Source organism: Helianthus annuus, chromosome 14 (genome assembly GCF_002127325.2).
Source record: "Helianthus annuus cultivar XRQ/B chromosome 14, HanXRQr2.0-SUNRISE, whole genome shotgun sequence".
Classification (NCBI taxonomy): domain Eukaryota; kingdom Viridiplantae; phylum Streptophyta; class Magnoliopsida; order Asterales; family Asteraceae; genus Helianthus; species Helianthus annuus.
Window position 1 is genome coordinate 147262099 of NC_035446.2, and position 20979 is coordinate 147283077.

General features: G+C 35.7%; 1 protein-coding gene across 1 annotated transcript; it reads left to right on the forward strand.

Moving 5' to 3' along the window:
* Positions 1-1459: 1459 nt before the first annotated feature.
* On the forward strand, positions 1460-9526 carry LOC110904239 (glucomannan 4-beta-mannosyltransferase 9). The gene is made up of 9 exons (XM_022150074.2): positions 1460-2056; positions 2119-2217; positions 2347-2599; positions 7238-7348; positions 7565-7701; positions 7788-7901; positions 7998-8197; positions 8279-8470; positions 8975-9526. Exons 1-9 carry the CDS (start codon positions 1727-1729, stop codon positions 9132-9134), a joined length of 1596 nt encoding a protein of 531 aa, XP_022005766.1. The 5' UTR covers positions 1460-1726; the 3' UTR covers positions 9135-9526.
* The last annotated feature ends 11453 nt before the right edge of the window (positions 9527-20979 follow it).

Sequence of the window (20979 nt, forward strand, 5' to 3'; positions counted from 1 at the left end):
GCGTGAAACACCGTCGCAACCAAGTCCATCACGCTAGTGATGGAATTTTCGTGGCCACCATCACAATAGTGAAGAGCTTGAGATTGTTTGACAACGTAACAATTTTGACCGTTGGGGTTTTTCAATAAAAAAATTATTTTAAAGTATATATAAATCAAACCTTTATACGTTTTTTTCACACACACTACAACGCTCTTTAAAAAAACACTGCACTACAAACACTCTTTAAAAAAACAAATGAAGGGTTGACTCGTCAACTCATAGGCTGTTTTTTTCGTCTTTTTGTTTTTTTAGTTTTATTTGTAATGTTTATTTTTAATATAGTTTTTTTTTTTAATTTAATGAAAGTACGTTTTTATTTTATTTGACTTTCTTATTTAATTGGCTCAAACTATCTACACACTTGGTGTGTAGATAGTCACCCCAAAAAGTGGTTTTTTTTGTCATATATGCACACCCTGCGGTGTCGAGCTGTGTCCAAAGCGCAGCGTTTTGGTCCGGTCAACCAGACAAAGAGTGACGGGTCTGTTGACCGGACCAAAACGCCGAGCTTTGGACGCGTTTTGGTCCTGTCAACCAGACACCCGGTCAGTCTTTTGTCTGGTTGACAGGACCAAAACGCGGCCAAAGCTCGGTGTTTCGGTCCGATCAACAGACCCGTCAGACACCCGTCAGTCTTTGTCTGGTTGACCGGACCAAAACGCCGCGCTTTAGCCACAACTCGACACTGCAGGGTGTGCATATAAGACAAAAAAACACTTTTTTTTTGTGTCCATATAGGCACATTGGTGTGCCAATAGGTACACCCATTTAATTTTATGTACTTAAAAATGTTATTTTTTAATTTAATTTATTTTATATCTGTTTTTTTTTTAAATCAAGTGATGGAAATTTGATGGGTGTCACCTCCCCCTAAAGTATTAATAATAGCATGATTATTGTTTTTCCAAGCATTGTTTTACACTAGTTACATACTTGATATGTCTATCACATCATACATGTGATTAAGTCATAATTATAAAAGTAACAATATGAAATAACGACACTAGTGGCACATCAGCCCTTTTAACACTTTAAGCATCACCTCAGGTTGTTATGTCTATTAGATGACCATACATGTGATTAAGTCATAATATAAAAGTAACAATATAAAATAACGACACTAGTGCAGCCCTTTAACACTTTAAGCATCGACTCAGGGGCGTCAGATAGAGGTGCTTAGGTGGGTTCGTGAAACCGTTGACGAGCGTTGAGAGAGAAAGAGGTGGGGCCCATGTGGTCTTGTACCACGCATCAATTTTTTTTAATTTAATTATTAGTTAAACTACAACAGATTGGCAGGCTAGTTAAAACACGATTGCCTACGTGGTAGTGGCGTGACGCTTTAACTAGCCCATACCAATTAAACCACGATGCCGAGTATAACAAACAATCATTTCTACCTTTATAAGCAAGGTCCTTCTTGCCTTTCTGCTCACCTCTCCTCTCCCCACTTTCTCATTGCTTTGGTGCCTCTATTTTTTTATTATTAAAAAATCATACAACTTTATGATATTATTATTAGTTTTCAATAAAGGGGCATGCAAAATACTCAAGTAGCAATGTCCTCGTGCTCTAAAACGAAATGCATTTGCTTTAAATTCGACATGTTTGCCTACTTTTAGTCCAACCTCAAAATAGAAAATAGAGCATTCTCTAATCTGTAAACCAAAAAAAAACGGAGTAAATGGAGAAGCTTTCGACAATGAAACTTCTTCCCGAATTGTTGGCGGGTGCACAGTACGACATTGCAGGGCAACTTATGCTGATCTGGGGTCAGATCAGGGCGTCACTAGTGGTGCCATTTCTGAGAATATTTATGTATATTAATCTGGTGATGTTGATAATGTTGTTTACAGAAAAGGTTTACATGGCTATCGTGGTTGCATTTAACAAACTGTTTGGCAAAACACCAGAAAAACGTTACAAATTTGAACCATTTGAAGATGATGTTGAGCTGGGTAGCTCTATTTACCCTCTTGTTCTTGTTCAAGTTCCAATGTTCAATGAAAAAGAGGTATGTTTTCGCAATTGCTTTGTTTCTATTTTTGTGTTTTGTTAATTTATTTGTGTAAACAGGTCTATCAGCTTTCTATTGGAGCTGCATGTGGGCTTTCATGGCCGTCTGATCGCATTGTGATTCAAGTGCTTGATGATTCAACAGATCCATTGATCAAGGTTCATATACTGCATTTTACTAACTGCGATAACTTATATTATTTTCGGAAAGAAAACACTACACTTCAAGCATTTAAGGATACTTTGTGTATTTTTAAGGTTGTGTGTTGATTTTGGGATGTATTGTAGGGTATGGTGGAAATGGAGTGTCAAAGTTGGGCAAGCAAAGGAATAAACATACACTACCAAGTTAGGGAAAATCGAAAGGGTTACAAAGCCGGGGCACTTAAACAAGGGCTAAAGCATGATTATGCCAAACAATGCGAGTACGTGGTTATCTTTGATGCTGATTTCCAACCCGAACCTGATTTTCTCACTCAAACCATCCCATTCCTTCATCATAACCGTCAACTTGGTCTTGTTCAAGCTCGTTGGAAATTCGGTAAATAAATACTCATGACACTCACTTCAATCTTGTTTTTTTTTTTTTTAAATCTTTTCCACTTCATTTCAATACTTGATATAAGCTAGATTTTTACTTGATATATTAGTAGTGAAATATTAATATGACTAACTGGTCCAAAAGTACCTAGAGTAATTACTTATAGAAATTTGTTAAATTGGACAAATACACACTGTATTACTTAAAAGTGTACGTTGTCATATTATCAAATTCTGAGCAACATACTTGTGGATCTACAATCGATTGCCGGATGCTCCATAGTATCCTTATTTAGACTATCACTAAGGTTACGGGCGTCCTTAGGCATCTTTAGTTGATACGTCATCTGCCACATAATATCCTTACAAATCCTTAAGAACTTAATTTTATCTCCAACCCTATAAATATCTTTACTCTTCTAAATTTCAACATCATCACCTACTCACTACAGGGCCCGTCTTATCACCAAAACCAATACAAACATGCATCCATAATTATGGCCACCATTGGTAAGGGCCTCAAAGGACGCCATTGCTTCAATGGTAAGGCTATTGGGTATGGGGGACGGCGCCGGCCCGTCGAGACACGTCCCGGTCCGGCAACACCCCCAGCTTCGTCCCGTCGGAATTGTCGCCCCATTGCCGTTGGTGACGAGCCTCTCTCCACACACACACACATATACATACATTTTGTATAAACAAGGGGCTCATCCCCTACACCCGATGACGTGGATGTCTACGTGGCGGATCATCCCCAAGTCACTACCCTCCTCCACACCAAATAGACTAAAGGCTTGTAAGGACATAGGTGTTAAGGATGCATTGAAGATGGTCTTGTTGACTTATTGTAGTCCGTGGTGACACAACTGATAATATATAATTTTTAATTATACAACTTTTTGTTGTGTTATTATTTTCTTATTTCATTATATTTAGATTCAGTTATATACCCAACCAATATACAATAAAACTATAACAAAGTACAAAACCATTAAGCAAAATAAACCAAACAACTAATGGCGGACTTAGGAAACATTTTTAAAGGGTGCGCATGAGGGGTTTAACCAAATTTTCAAAGAGTGCAGACGGGATTTTGCCCTATAAAATACACTAATTTTTTTCTCAAAGGATGCGTCCGCCTACTCACCCCTCTTGCAAGATCCGCCCCTGCAAACAACATGATTTATGACACAATGACCCAACCAAATCTTAAAAATCAATAATATGTAAATAAGTTGGGTTTATCAATAGTTTTAGTTTATATATAGAAACAAAATTATCACTTGCTGATTCATATTTATCAGTTGAGTTGTCGTAATGCACACTAAATTAGTATAAAAAAGAAAGCGTGTCAGTGATTTAACTCAAAAAATGGATGGAAGGGGGTTAAACGTACCTAACTAATTTTTCTCAGCGTACAAACAAACCTTATAAAAGGGCTCATGTGCAGTGTGTCATAAATGAAAGTGACATGTCGGTGATATCTTTTTTCATTTTGTTTTTTGAATTGTGTGAATTATTTGTGAATATCGGAATATCTAGCATATGCCATACGTTGTCTTAACCGAATCTGCGCTAGAGAGTCCCTCACACAATAGATCTGCAATTTAAACCCTTAATGAAAAACCCCTATAATCAAACTTGAATTTGAGATTTGGAGAAGAAAACTCATCCAGACCTGTGGAAGTTGTGGTCACCACTAGAACGTGATGGTTGTCAGGGATATCTAGGACTAACAAATGTGGGGTGGTAAGCGCACGTGGTAAATCTGTACCAACTAAATCATAGATTCAGTGAGTTTATAACTTTATATCATGTTATTCTTTTCTTTTTCCTTTGTAGTTTTGCCTAAAACCATAGTTATTCATTTCTTTTTCCTTTTTCATTTAATTTGCCTAAAACCATATTAATTCACAAAAATATAACGACAAAATGCAATGGAAGAAAGGTGGTTGTGAAGGCCCATCTTAAGATACTCTAGTAAGCAGGGGTATACTTGTAATTCACTATTTTTGGCATTTTTGGCATATGCAAGTTTATTCCAACATGTGCATGTTGGTGTAAACAAAACACACAAATACACAAAATTAATAAAAAAAAAAAATATAATAAACTAATTCATAATTATCAAAAAGAATAATAAGTTGATTGAGAAAATAAATAATAAACAATTTGATTGAAGAAAGTACAGAAAAAAGTACGTAGTATTTAAAAATTAATAAATAAATATGATAATTTGAAACCACACTCATTTAATTCGTAAATAACTTTTTCAAAAACATCCATTTAAACACACATAGTTTTGCTAAAAAACTTCGTAACTTTATAAATGCTCAACATCTAGTTTAGTACTACGTAAAATGTATAACTAGATATGTACTACGTATATAAAATGTATAGCTAGATATGTAAAATGATTAAATTACAAAAATCAGAAAATCTTACAATAAGTAAGTGGGGAAGGATCACCCAAGGGCACATGTCAAATTCATTACAAACTATTCTTACGTCACAAAACACTGTTAGCACCCTATCCTTGCCTTAACATGTACCCTTGAACTTTTTTTTAATTTAAATAAAGTCAAATGTAACTAAAATTTAAACTTCATTAAAATAAAATAAAATACATAATTCTAACAAAAAAAAAACCGAACTAAAAAATAAATAAAACCCGACAACTTTTTAAAAAATAAAAAAAATTACAAATCTGGTAAATGGCTCGTCGGCCAACTATATTTTTCCGTAATTTCTCGTTTGCGAGCTATAAAGTTTTTTTTGCACTTTGTGGTCGAGATTTTCGTGTGACTTAATATACATCCCAAAATCTATGTCCCTCGTGCTTGGGCTACACTTTCATGTTGTTCCTGAATCAAGGTTATAGCTGCGACGGGATTTTGTTGGCTTGCATCAATAAACGCTTGTATCTTCGCTTCCTTCATTTGCGCGTAAGCTTCTATATATAGATTTAGAATTGACTTTTTAATACTACGGTCAAGAGAACCGTTGAAAGGTCATCTTTGCCTTAAAAAACATCAACAATGCATGGGTCCTCCTACCTGGAGATCCAACCCGCAAAACCTACCCTTATAGGTAGCGGCGATGTTGTGCCACGGCTTCAAACCTGGAGAGGTACTTGGGTGCCCCATCTCCACTAAATAAAGTAAATTATACTTATAGTATATACTATTAATTTTGAATGTCAGGGGCTAGCCACCAACGCGTTCCTTTACATATGTTGCCAACGTTACAGCCCAGGTTCGATCGCGCTACATACTACTTTTTTTTTTAATCTTAGTTACTCTTCTTAGTTTTTCACAGGGTCTGCAAAGTTCAACCATACATGTTTGAAGTACATTAAGTCGCATACATCATCCTCTTTTCTTTTTCCCTGTTCTTTTTGTTTTATCCCCCCCCCCCCCCCCCCCTCTCTCTCTCTCTCTTTTGGTGTTTTTAGAAACAGTTCTTAGTATTTTTTTTTATAATGGTTTTCCCTTTTGTTATCTAGTTAAAACTTAATAAAAAACACCAATGAATCGAATACGTTTTAAACACGTTAGACTATGAGGTATGGGGCGGGGGTTGGGGTGTGGGTTGGGTACAAACGCCCACGTCACCACCCCGGGTGGGCTTGGGTTTCGGCGTGGCCCCTTGGGCGGGGGTTTCAGCCCGGGGGTTGGGCGGGGCTACCCACATGACATGGCGGAACTTCATTGGCCAAGAGCACTAGCCCTTTTGAAATTGGCTTTTTTCCACGCCACCCAGTCACGCCCCACCATACCCCTTTGAAATTGGCTTTTGGTCTTGGGTGCCCCCATACTCCACGTGTCGCACCATGCCCCCAACCCACGCCCCACCATACCTCACGGTCTTATGACTATACCCTTTAGGTTTCTATTTCCTTTACTATAGTAAGTGCATCAAAATCAAATAAGTTTCCGACCCGCCGTAACACACGAGTCTCGTAACTAGTTGTTATCAAATTTGACACTAAAGGGTGTGGGGTCAAGGTTGGAACATGATTCGCTACGTAGTAACATGAATGGAAGCCTACACCACCCACTCCTTAATTGATGGTGGTTGACGTGAGTTAAACCATGATTACCACGGCCCTCCATTTGATGACTTCGAGACAAAAACATATTAAAATAATAAAGGGGATAGTGGTTTAGGTCACGATCACACTCTTAGAGTAGTGGTTTTAAATGATGGATTAAAAATAAGTAACATAACACCTATATAGAGGGTCATAATAGTAATAAGAGTGATGACCACACAGTGATAAAATAGGAAATGAATAATACGAGTAAAAGGAGGAGCAGCAGCACGTGATCCCCAATATGCCAGAAAAACGATAATAATTTATATGGTATATTCCAACAACGACTTGCAACTTAAAGTAGGGACAAATTTCGACCCGTTAAACTAACTCACACCCTCTACTTTACATTATTTTACACTATGCTATCCATGGATGATAGACTTAAATATACACCCTATAATGTGTGAATGAATAATATAAATTTGAATGTTTAGTTAACCAACTTGATAAATTGTACGACCAAATAAAAGAAACAAAAACTTATATGTTTTTATTGCGAAGTAACTAATATGCTTTTATGACGGTGAACTAATGTTGCAGTGAACTCAAATGATTGTTTAATGACAAGAATGCAAGAGATGTCACTTGACTACCATTTCAAAGTGGAGCAAGAATCTGGTTCTATTAATTATGCATTTTTTGGATTCAATGGTAACCATACTCCTACTTAAAAAGCCAAATGTTGTTTTTTATGGTTTAAAGTTAAGTGTTACATATGTAATTCATCATCCAATGGTGTGTTATCTATGTTGCACAAAATTTAGATATCAATTGATTATAAATTTGTAGTTTAAGACGTTGATTAATAATATAACCAATATACAAGTGCTCCTTCTTCAAATATGTTTTATATTTGTTTTTGGTTAGGGACTGCCGGAGTTTGGCGGATGGCTGCAATTGATGAGGCAGGAGGGTGGAAGGACCGCACCACAGTAGAAGATATGGATTTGGCTGTCCGAGCTAGTCTTAAAGGATGGAAGTTCTTATACATTGGTTCACTAATGGTAAACTACCTTAATTTCCAACTTAGGAAAGATAGTAACAAAGGAAAATTAGTTTGAATATTTCTAATTTGTGCTTTGATGTATAGGTTAAAAGTGAACTACCAAGTGTGTTAAAAGCTTATCGTTATCAGCAGCACCGTTGGTCTTGTGGGCCAGCTAACCTTTTTAGAAAAATGATTTTTGAGATCATGAGAAATAAAGTATGATTCAAAGTACCACTTTTTAGTTTAAACATATCACTTTATTCAATTAACATATGGATGTTGTATTTACGTTTCTTTTTTATTGTTATCTAGAAAGTGACATGGTGGAAGAAGCTATATGTGGTGTATAGTTTCTTCTTTGTAAGAAAGATCATAGCTCACTTTGTCACATTCACGCTATATTGTGTTGTGATTCCAGCAACTGTGTTTATACCGGAAGTCATGATTCCAAGTTGGGGTATAATATACATCCCAACCATCATCACTCTTCTAAATGCAGTTGGAACTCCCAGGTTTTTAGTTCTCTTATCAGTCCTAGATAATCATTTTTTTACTATGAGATGAAAGTTGTGACTTTTTTTATTCTTTTATAGGTCATTCTATTTGGTGTTTTTTTGGATTGTCTTTGAGAATGTCATGTCCCTCCATCGAACTAAGGCCACATTCATCGGACTTTTCGAGACTCAAAGAGTGAATGAATGGATCGTTACTGAAAAACAAGGAAATGCATCCAAGGTTAAAACGACAACACAACAAAGTCAGTCTCGGTTTAAAATAAGTGAAAGGTACATTTTACTATAAGTCAAGTTAATCAACACATGTGTGATAATATAAATATAACGAGTAATAGATTTTAATAATCTCAACTATTAGTCGTTGGCCGGCAATGGTTTCAACTTCAAAAATAATCAGTAGTGGTCCCACCCTTTCACATATTGTAAACCAATAGACTTGTACTAACAGAACCTTAATTTCTTGTTGTCCCATTTTTCGTTTTCTGTTAGTAAAGGTCCATTGGTTTACAATATGTGAAAATGTGGGACCACCACTGGTTATTTTTTAAGTTGGGATCGTTACTAGTCAACAACTAATAGTTGCGATTATTAAAATTCATTATATTATATATTTGAATATAACTTATATGGCCATGAGGGATGTAGTAGGTCAAGCATGGGCTCCATTATTGTACTCTTTTTTTGCTATTCCATTTTATGCATATGTCGATAATAAAAGTAAATAAATGAAATATGTGCAAACCAAATACTAAGTGGGTACATGGGATCATACAGAATTCTTATGTTGGAGCTTTGCGTGGGGATTGTTCTCTTTGGATGTGCTTGCTACGATCTTGCATATGGGAAGTACCACTACTTCATTTACCTTTATCTACAATCTATAGCCTTTATAACAATGGGTTGTGGTTATTTTGGACATCAAGTCAACTCTTAGATGACAATGTTCTTTGACCGCTCATCACTTTTCAATTGCACGTTAAACCAACTATATATCATTCCACGCTAGTACGGCATTCTTTCATCAGTAGGTACACCATACAAGCGTTACTTGAGAACATGCGACTTTCTTTTGTATATTTTCAATAAAAGGAAAATGAAAGTGATACAATATTTCACTCAAAGAAGAAAAAAAAACATGATGATGGTAAGAAGAAAATGTTCACTACGGCCTATCTAGACATGTAATATCATAATTTTTAGATTTATTTTGTACGTAATAACTTATTCGTGTATGTATGCTTTCTTTGTAATTCTTGAACTCGAATAATAATTTTTCCTGTAATTCCTTAGCACAAATAATTAAGGGAGATAATTATGTGAAAGACATGTTGCATTTTTCAAAAATAACAAATAACAAATATGGAAACAATTAAATTATATTTAATTAACCTTTTAGACGGAAAATGGAAAAGAAAAGGATGACATCAATGAATGACGTGTGTCCCATAGAAAGATTTATTTTATTATATAAACTAAGTTACAATCTTACATATTACACATGTTGATAAATGTAATGTTACATAATTAATAATAAAAAAGTTTTGTTTTAATATAACATACGCATTGCACGGTTGAATAAACATGTGTATTATAATAATAGAATAACATATAATGTAACTTGTTAACATATATAGTATTTAAAATATATAGTCATTGATATATGTATCTAAAATGAACATTGATGTGACACTTATAAATTTTGTTAAATTAAATTTAAAACATTATATCTTTCAACTGAGTGTAATTTTTTTAATACCACCTAATTTTTTTTATTATTATTCAACATATTGTATTTTTATCATTTTTAACATTCAATCACATTAAATATTTGAAAATCTTTAGAAATGACTCATGAAAACAATCACCATTCTTAACATCACTATTCTTCGTTTTTTTAATCTTTTTTCAACATAATTCTGAATTTGGTGAAACTTTAAGTAAAAAATATAAATTTTCTTAAAAAAATAATAACTAGTTTCAAATTAAATTCATTTTGTTGATTATATTATAATTATCTTCAATTAAAAAAAATAAGTATTCATAATTAAGTAGAATAGAGAGGTGACTCAGATGAGAACCAAAAAACTAGATGTCTTCAATGGATGAAATGTGTCCCTATTATTTTCTTTTATTATATTGTATAAGTATAGATAGAGATAGAGATAGATTTTAAAGTAATAAACTTATAAACTTTCTCAAAACATTGTTAAAAATTAATTAGTATTGCATTAAAAATTGATTTTAGTATCCTGTTAATAATCAATATAATGAACTTAAACCTTAAAACTATGTTTATTTTTATTTTAATTATTTGTTTTATTTACTATATGATAGAACTTAGTTGATACTTAATTTTATAACTAGCTAGCATGAGACTTGCCCATCGTGGCTGGTGGGAATTCGGTTGGTTTTGATGCACTCGTTATAACTAGGGGTGTTCAAAAAACTCGTGGCTCGCAGTTCGCTCGAAACTCGCTCGAAAAAAGCTAGAATAAAGCTCGGTTCGAAATTAGCTAGGTTGTAAACGAGCCAGCTCGGCTCGGCTCAGTTTGTAAACGAGCCGAGCTCGAGCTTGGCCTGGCTCGGCTCGTGAGCTCATGAGCTAGCTCGATAAGGTTTACATCCTTCATTTTTTTGTCCCACATCGCTTAGAAAACAAAAACTAAAAGAGTATCTCCCCTATATAAGAAGGCAAAGACAATGGACAAAGTGAATTAACTATTTATACTTGCATATTTAGCCATATGGTTAAATTAAATGACCATTATGGCCCTTAGTCTATGAAGAAATTCATTTTTACGGTCTTTTTAAGTAGTAAATTTTGCGGTTCTTTATTAGTTCGAGCTAGATCGAGCCGAGCTTAGCTAGCTCGAATTCTAATCAAGCCGAGCTCGAGCCTCAAATCTCAGCTCGATTTGAAATTCGAGCTCGAGCCGAGCCAGCTCGAATTGAGTTCGAGCCAAGCTCGAGCTGGGTCTAGCTCGGCTCGACTCGGCTCGTTTACAACCCTAGTTATAACAAACAAAAGAGAGAACCGAAAATATAGTCGTAATATGCCTTAAACGTGTTAAAGAAGGAAGAGACATCAAATGTAATCTGCTTGGATGAAGTATAAAAGTAAATACAATACTTACAACCAGCGATTTATAATTTGTATAATGATACGCATTATATGATGCAAAGTTGAAATAATGATGCGAAATGTCATCATTTTGTAAAAATATACAAAGTAAATTTAGGACCATATGATCTTACATCCTTGTCCTATTAAGAATCGATATTAGTAAAGAGTTTAAAAAAATTCATAAAACCTAACTACAAAGCACCCACACAAATCTTGCAGCTAGTTCATGGTTGTTTACTACCAAAGTACAAAGTCCGAATGCTAAAACAGTAACATTTGTATAACAATGGAACTTGATAACCAAATATATGTTTCATTAATGGTGTTTATTAACAACACCTACTAAGTAATGCTTTATATGTATGTGTTCTCTGTTTGGAAGTTCACCTGAAATCACCCAATACCAGTTAGCACACATTCAGTCAACTAAAAATACATAAAGCTTGTTCCAATAAAGTTCAAATCATGAATGAAGTGAGTTGTTTCGGTTCAACCATTATTCTAGAGCCTCACTTTTACGTGTTGCGTTGCAGAAAGGTTATGTAGTGTGCGGTGGATTGTATGGGATTTTGGAGGGGTAAGGGGATGATGAAGTGAAGTAGGTGTGTCTTTAATTTAGAGTTCCGGTATTTATTTAGTTCGTATAATCTTCTCTGGCGTCTTAAGCTAGACGCCTTAATTTTAGGGGAGAATTACATTTTTGTCCCTTTCAAATCTATTATATATAATAAATGAAAGTTATTTGGGCCATTTTATGAGACTTTGAAGGTTACAAAGTCAATGGGCTAAAATTGTAATAGCATGAAAATAAGGGGGGGCAAGGAGGCAAAGCCGATGGGAAACCCACCGACTTTGTCCTTTAAGATTGTATAGAATTTGTTAAAAAAAACTGCAAATCAATTAATATGAAGCAGCAACATGTAGTAGACGTCTCTAATTCGGAATCACTTCAATGGTGGTGTTGCATCGTTTAGGCCAGGGGTGTGGTATAGCGCCCCTAGCCACATCAGACTCGTTAGCGCCCTATAGCGCCCCCACCCCATCCCCTGGCACCAAAGGGGAGGCGCCATCGATGCTCCGCCATTGCAGTAACGAGCGTTAAAGGGAAAAGCAGGTGGAGCCAATTATTTTCAACCAATCATTTTTTTTTTGTATTTTGTTTAATGGGAGGTTTTAAAGGGGCTTTAAACTAGGGATGGCAATCGAACCCGAACCCGATGGATAAACCCGAAACCCGACACATCTGTGACGGGTTTGAGGTCGGTTAATCGGGTTTGGGACTAGTTTTTTTTTCGCGCGTTTGGATGGGTTTGGGATTTGGAGATATACCCGTTTATCCGACCCAATTACCCGATAAAGTAGACCCGTTTACCCGATTGTATACTCGATATAATTTCTTTTATATTTTTAAATATGTAAATATATAATACATGATTTTTTTCTATACACATAGGTATTTTATCCCGTATACATTATAGTTATTTGATATATTTCTTTAGTGATAATACTAAATGTAACTGATTAGTAGTTACCCGATGGGTTTTGGGTCGGGTATACCCAACGGGTAAACTTTTTAAAATTAATGGGTTACCCGAAACCCGATCGGTATTTACCCGCTAGAAACCCGACGGGTTTTGGGACGGGTTTGGGACAAGCATATCTAATCGGGTTTGGGGTTGGGATTACCTAAACCCGTCCCAAACCCGACCCATTGCCATCCCTACTTTAAATCATTGCATGCAAGCTGAAGGGAGATCCCCCAATATGACATGACACTAATGTGGATCTAACGTGACACTATAAAGCCCCTAAGAGCTTTAAACCACACTCCCTAATCTTAGTGTCAGAGTTGAGGAGCAAACGAATGGAAACATGTTAGAAGGTGGGATTGAGGATCTACGGGAACTCCGAAGTCAAGTTAGTCATGTATGTATGTAGAGGATATACTCATTCGTATGCATTTAAATATCATGAAAGTATGTGGCACATATAAGTAGAGAAATATCGTTAGGGAAGAGTGTGAAATTCGTTGAGCAAGTCCTAGTGGGCCTCGTGTGGGTGCTTTGATGAACCGGGCCCGAAAAGGGTATATAGTCTACAGTATTTATAATACATCTTTATTATTTTATCAACTTTTTAATATATTTAAAAAATGGATTAGGGAAACAAACAAACGAATTTCACCGAGAAAAAAAATCAATGACAATCCCTTAGAGAAGATGACGCATGTCGGGATTCCATCAACAATGGTTCATGAAGAAAAGGAGAACAACCAAGGACATCACTGACATATCAGAAACCAGATAGATCAATGGATTTTTTTATCGAGGAATATCACCTGCAAATTACCATGCCAACTTCATCGACAGATTAGTGATACAATTTTTCACCAACAGGCTAGTGACTAATTTGTCACTAATTCTTTCTTATGTCAGTGAAAATTAATTTTCACCAAATAAATACAATTATGTTCCCAACCCCTGTTAATGAAAATAACACGTTTCTGTTCCCGGTCATACTAAAAATAGTAATTAAAAAGTTCATTACAATTAAATTTTGCAATAATATACAAAATCTATCTATACGTAATAAACAAGTATGTAACTCACAACGCCACGTGTCATAATTCTATGAGTCTATTAAAAAGTTTTCACGCTTCTTTTATTCGCTATTTAAACCCTATTATTTTTTTGCTTTTACTTATAGTCCCTTTCAAATTCACAAATCTTATTGCTAGCTATTTAATTTTTTAGAACGGCAAGGAACGACGTGCCAACTACCGTGACACCAGGCGCTGTGGCCAAGGTCGACTACTCGACAGCCGCCAACCCCTTAGCTCTCCCAAAATCAAAAGATTTAGAAACCTGATCATTATCACGATTAATAAGATGACTTTAAGCCATTAGTTAGTAGTATATAGACTAAACATCATCTCCATACGCGTCACTAACGCTTTATGTGTTAACTGTGTTTTAATTTGTTTGAGGTATGTTTGTCTAAAATTACATATACTCCATTATTATTCATCCATAACGTATAACATAATAATAATGGAATCACAAAACATATGTAGTGTTGTCACGTTAAATTGTCTTTCAATTAGAGAGGATAAACAAGCCTACCTACCTCCTTATTTACAGAGGAGTAAACTTACGTTTTGCTCTCTATGGTTTGATCGTTTTAACAGTTTTCCCCCAATCATTTAAAAATAGTTATTTTCCTCCAATAAACAAACTTAAAGAAAAGTTCTGGATTTTTGTAAGCGAAACTTTTCGCTTCCTTCTAATAAACATTGTTTTGGATTTTTGTAACAAACAAATTAAGATGAACCGAAAAGTTGGGGCATAATATTGAAGTCGAGAATATTTTAATGTCCAAGTTATCCTCGTTTTTAAATTTTTGTATTAGAAGAAGTTAAACTATGTGTCTTGGAGTTACAGGTGCTACAAGATTGTACAACCGTACTGCATAGTTCCTCGAATGCAAATGATAAGTGGGTATGGTCCGAAGATAACTCAGAAAGTGAACATCTTGCTTTGGAAAGCTGAGTTGGGGCACTCGCAACTCTTGATGGGCTGGCAAAACGTAATATTCATACTGCAGGCTCTATGTCATGCTATTTATGGGGGGAGGGTGATGAACCGGCTTGTCATTTATCATCCGCGTGTTACTGAGCTTCAATGGTGTTGAACCAAATCAGTTTGTGGCAGTGACGAAACCAGAACTTCTCTTGTCAGGGGGATCATCATAAGACTCTCTTTTCTACCGGCTACAACTAGAGGGTCTAAAACATGTTTTTTTTCCTAGAAAAATCTCAAACTGCAGATATAAAAATCTTACAAATTTCTGTGTCAGGGGGGGGGGGGTCAGCGGACCCTCTTGACCCCCCTCTGGTTCCGCCCCTGGTTTGTGGTGTAGAATACCACAAATTTACGCCTACTTGGTGCAAGATTTACTTTTTTTGAACGGTGAGGTTCTATGATTATAGAAGAGAGACAACATATGCTTTAAAACCCCAAAAGTTACATAAAAGAAAAATAACTCATGGCATGGTGGCGTGTTGGAGTATTTGAAAAACAAGGAATGAAAAGACTTTTTCTAACAAGACGATCCTAGTGGAAAAGATTGTGAGACCCAAAATCACTCGACTTTCTTTGGATTAAAAACGCTCTTCTTGTAAATCGATAGGTTGGTGTAACAACTCACACTAAAATTAATACTTAGTAGATTAATTATCTATTAAGGAAACCCTAATTGAGAAACCCAAGTAATTCTGCATAAACCCTAAAATTTCCGGAACAATCTGAATCAGGATCAGGGCCCTTAAAACTCAGGGGGGGGGGGGGTAAACCCTAGCTGATAATTATCCTCCGAATACGTTGTCTAAATTGAGAATTCTTAAACTGTCGACTCACCAGGCCTATACCAGTGACTAACCTACCCTACCCTAAATGGACACCCCAGGCGATACGCGGCACGTGACACGGATTCTTCCGCGACTAGCGGGAGGCGCCAATTTTGGGTATAAATAGAGGGGCCTGGCACTTGCATTCTGTTGATTGTTCGGCGTTAAAATTCAAAATATACTACGAGATATTAGCTGATTACTATAAAACACACACAAATCACGAAGTGCTGCCGCAATCAGGGTAATAACTCGATCGCTATTACGATTCAACGTCCGATCGATTGAAACTATCCAACGATTGTTTAAGTGCTGCTCAAATTGAGTTTATACTTTGTTATTCATCGTGATTTCGACTTGAATGTTTGAGTGCTGTTCGAACTCGGACTATACTCTATCATTCGTTATGAATCCGTTGAATTATTAAGTATTGCACCTCATTAATCTTTGTGAGGGTTTAATCTCGTGAATTGACGTAACTGCTGAATTAGTTACTAACCCCGTTTGTGTGTGCATTGTTATTTAAATTAGGTTAAAAGGCTAATCAGTAAAGCTTATACTCTGCTCGTTAAATCTGCAATGTGAGTCATTCTCTTTATATCAACTGTTTTACAAAACTCCAAATTATTTTCAAAGATATAATTACAGGGATTAAGTCTTTGTAATCACCAAGTTACAGCCGGTATGTGGGGTTTTGTATACATTACTTGATAATCTTCAACATTGGGGCAGCCAATGGGTGATATGACCATAATCACAGACACCACTGGACAGGTGGGCCAGTGGGTCGAGTGACAAAGTACCGTGGGTAGTTGGTTTGATATCAGAAACATTGTAATCGCTCTTAATACTGTAAATTATAACAAACGTGTCGTTTTAGTAAAATTGAATGATTCACTCAGTATTTCCCCGCTGACAAAATCTTTTTCAAACATGTTTCAGGTGATCTGTTGTGAGCAAAGAAAAGTGCCGTGAAGCACTACCAACTTAGAAAAGTGGCTCAATGTAAATAAATAAACATGTTTTAAATAAAGATTTCCCGGTGAAATCAGCTTAATGTAAATGATGGGATTATATCCCTAAATTATGTAAACGGGCAGTTCGAAATATTGAAAAGATCATGTTTTAAAAAGTCTTCCGCTGTCGCCTAAATTGAAATACCACAGGTTCCTGTCTCGCGGCTCCTGAAACGGGTCAAACCGGGTCGGGGGCCGTGACAGTTAGAGTCGTTGATGTGATTTCAATTTATAATGATTAGTTCCTTGTATTTGTTATCTAGCGTATTGCTAAATTTTTTTTAAGACTAAATTACAGAAATCAACCTTTATGTTATACCCAAACTACACTTCGTACCTTTCACTATGAAATCGGCAAAAACCAACCTTTATGTTCATGTTTTGCTACAGTTTCAACCTTTACCACTAACCTCATCTAAAAACTCAGTTAACTTACCTCATATGCTTTGCATATGAGGGTATTTTAGTCTTTTTCCACTTTGTCTTCCCTAATTTATCCCCGCAGTTAGATACACTTGATCAAACCCAGATTTTAATATTTATGTTTGAAATAATGCAAAACAGTTTAATGTATATGATAGAAAAACGGCATCGTCATCACCATCCTCAAATAAAACACCAGTTTGCTCCGATCTCCGACCGCTTCACTGATGACGCCATCTTCAAACTCGTCGGAATCTTCTTCATCATCATCATCATCATCATCATCATCATCATCATCATCATCATCATCAACGACAACAATCAAACACATGGATGAGGAGTGTTGAGCGTTGAGCAAATTTCAACTAATTAATTCGATTGCGGTTCTTTATTCTTTTTTTTATTTCGGTGTAGGATCATGGAGCGTTGAGCAAACGAATTGACGATTCATCGTCGGAGAAGACAAACTATTGTCGGAGAAGTTTGCTCCGAGGTTTGATGGATTGAGGTTTATAGTGACGCTGGTAACTGCACATCGATAATAGTATGATATCTGATTTGATGAGATGTAAGATGTTTTGATCTTTTTGTTTATTGTGGATGAAGTTTTGATTCTGTTTGTGTGTGAGAAGATGGGATTGGGCATAATATTTTTGTTCTGATATATTGCTGGAGCTATTGGCTCCACAGAATACCAATTTAGCATCTTTTGATATATTTTTGACTATATGGTGTTGATTTAGTATGTTTTCGTTTTCTTGATTTGTTATATTTTGACGTTTTAAATCATCACATAGTAATATAATAAAGAGTAAATTACGAGGATGATGATGAAGATTCCGGCGAGTATGACGACGGCGTCATCTGTGAAGCGGTCAGAGATCAGAGCAAACTGGTGCTTTATTTGACAATGGTGATGATGATGCCGTTTTTCTTTCATATACATATACATTAAAGTGTTTTGCATTATTTCAAACATAAATATTAAAATCTGGGTTTGATCAAGTGTATGTGATTGAGGGGATGAATTGGGGAAGATAAAATGGAAAAAGACTAAAATACCCTCACATGCAAAGCATGTGAGGTAAGTTAACTGAGTTTTTAGACGAGGTTAGTGGTAAAGGTTGAACCTGTAGCAAAACATGAACATAAAGGTTGGTTTTTGCTGATTTCATAGTAAAAGGTACAAAGTGCAGTTTGAGTATAATATAAAGGTTGATTTCTGTAATTTAGTCTTTTTTTTTAATGAAATTCGGTGTTCTAAAAAAAGAAGGTAAACTATATTTCTTTCAATGATTATCCTTAACTCATTGTTGTAGAACATATTCATTTCAATGTGGACTCCATAATTATTCGAGAGTTAAGGTTTCGCTGGAAGATTATTATATATTGTTCACAACCTGTTCATGTTAATTTTGCTACAATAATGGAATTATACTTTCTTTATTTGATGGTTTTGATTATAAATTAACAAACAAACAAAAGATAATTTATCAACTAGTTAGTTGGTAATTTAAAGTTAAGTAGTAAGAGCATTCACATTCTATCTATCAAAATATGTGAGGGGAAGTTTTTATATTATAAAGAGTATAAAAAGTGGTTGTGAGTGGAGGAGAGAGAAAATTTTACTGTTCATCTGTATATTTGAGGGGACACTGTTCACCCAGTATAATTTTTTTAATATATATTGAAAGTGGTTGTGAGTGAAGGAGAGAGAAAAATGTAATGATAATATTATTTAATTGAAGAGAAGAGAGAAAAAGTATTTGTTTTTAGTGGAAATATATTGATATAGGAGTTGTTTTTTAGTGTAATGTATGTATAATTTGATGGATTGAATGTGAATGCTTTAAAAGGTGTATCATTTGGGTTCCATACTTGGTGACTATGTCCAGTGGTGACTCAACTCAACTTAACCCAACCTTTTATTAAAAAATTAATATCTCTTTCTTCCAGCTACACAACTCTATCCTACTCAATTTTGAACACACATTCACAACCCATCCCAACCTAAAATTATATGTTTTTAAACGAACTCGGTTTTTAAAAAAATTTATATCGGGGTGTTCACAAAAAAATTAAGAAATAATGTGTATTTAATTTTTTTTTAAGTTTAAATATTATAAATTATTTGATTAATTAAATTAGTAGGGGCATTAGTTTCGGTTGCAACCAAGGTTGCTCCACCAACCTGGTTGTCAACTTTAGTTGGTGTGAGTTTCTTTTTTAATTTTTTTAATTACTCAAACTTTTGTCTTATTGATGACCAACATAACATTAGGTCATTAATGAACATAGCCTTACATAAACTTTACTACAAACGATAAGTACATTTGCCTATTGTGTGTGTTTAGTCTAAGTAATAATCATTTTTTTATAAATTTAAAACTAGGTGAAATGTCTAAATGTTTTTAAGTTAACATACTTAATCATGCTAAGAGTATTAAATTAACCCCCCCCCCCCCCCCCTTAAACTTTTGAAACCAACCGCTAAAAAAAACCAAACAACAAATTTATAAATTTTTAAATATAAACACCAATTGTCAATATAATTTATATTTGATCAATATTGTAAATGTTCAAACCATTGTGACTTTGGCCAAAATTGATTTAAATCCTATTATCCAAAAGCTTAGGACTTTTACCCTTAGGCTTAAAACATGATTTTAAAGGTTTAATTCCTAAGAAAATAAAAAAAAAAAATCCAACAGCGATTATAGAGAAAAAGAACAATGAATAGCAACACACAACACCCGGACCACTACCAACCATCCTTCGTCACAGCCTAAGTCGCAGCTAATCCCTTCCCCGAGCGAATTCCGACTTTAGGTAAGTGAATATGTGAATCACTCATTTGATTGTTAGTTTTATTACTTTAATTTATTTGATTAAGGAATATGTACTAGGTTTTGAAAAAATAGACAAGTTATAAACTTTAGAGATTTAAAATATTTTTTGAATGGGTAAACGAGTAGATAATGTGGATTAGAACATTGAGGTAGTGTTTGTTATGAAGGAATGAGAGATGGAATGGAATGAATGATTACGAGGGAATAAAGAAAAAGATGTTTGGTTGGTCAATAGAATGGAATCACCCATTCCAAAAGGCATTCCATTCCCTCAAAATCATTCCTTCCATCCCCCATGTTTTTTTCCATTCCATCCCCTCTTGCACCATTCATCAACACCACAACCCACCACCTTCGTCACAACCCACCACCACCATCACCACCTACCACCGACGCCATCGCCGCCACCTCACCCCGACAGCCACCGACGCCGCCGCCACCCACTCGCCACCGTTATCACCCATAGTTGCGACCAACCGCCAACGCCACTCGCCGCCGCCGCCCACCATCATCGTCGACGCCACCACCACCGCCACCACCAACCGCCGCCGCCACCAACCGCCACCTCTGCTGTAACAACCCGCACTTTCGTGCGTTGTTACTCGATACACTCGTTACGCCTAGCACCAGAGATTCGGATCATAATGTAACTATACCAGTATATCGCTAAATCCAAGTATAATCGAATAATTACGCCTATTCTATCGCTATTACAAACCTATTTTTCATAACACTCACGATGAGGTTGAGTGAGGGCCTCATCTACCCTTCTCGATAAGCGTGAGGTGTCAAAACGTAAGTAATCAACGCTAACAAGGACTATCGGGTGAGCACTATAACTCCAGCCGTCATGACGATGATGGAAATGCGAGTAAGTAGTGCCCCGATAATCATTGTGGCACATCACAATCGAAGAACGCACTCGAAGGCACGCGTAACTCGATCACCGCATTGAATATTGG

Coding starts and splice junctions, on each gene's coding strand:
- LOC110904239 (XM_022150074.2), top strand. CDS start 1,727: ATGGAGAAGCTTTCGACAATGAAACTTCTTCCCGAATTGTTGGCGGGT. Junction 2,218..2,346: donor CAACAGATCCATTGATCAAG/GTTCATATACTG, acceptor GATGTATTGTAG/GGTATGGTGGAAATGGAGTG. Junction 8,198..8,278: donor AATGCAGTTGGAACTCCCAG/GTTTTTAGTTCT, acceptor ATTCTTTTATAG/GTCATTCTATTTGGTGTTTT.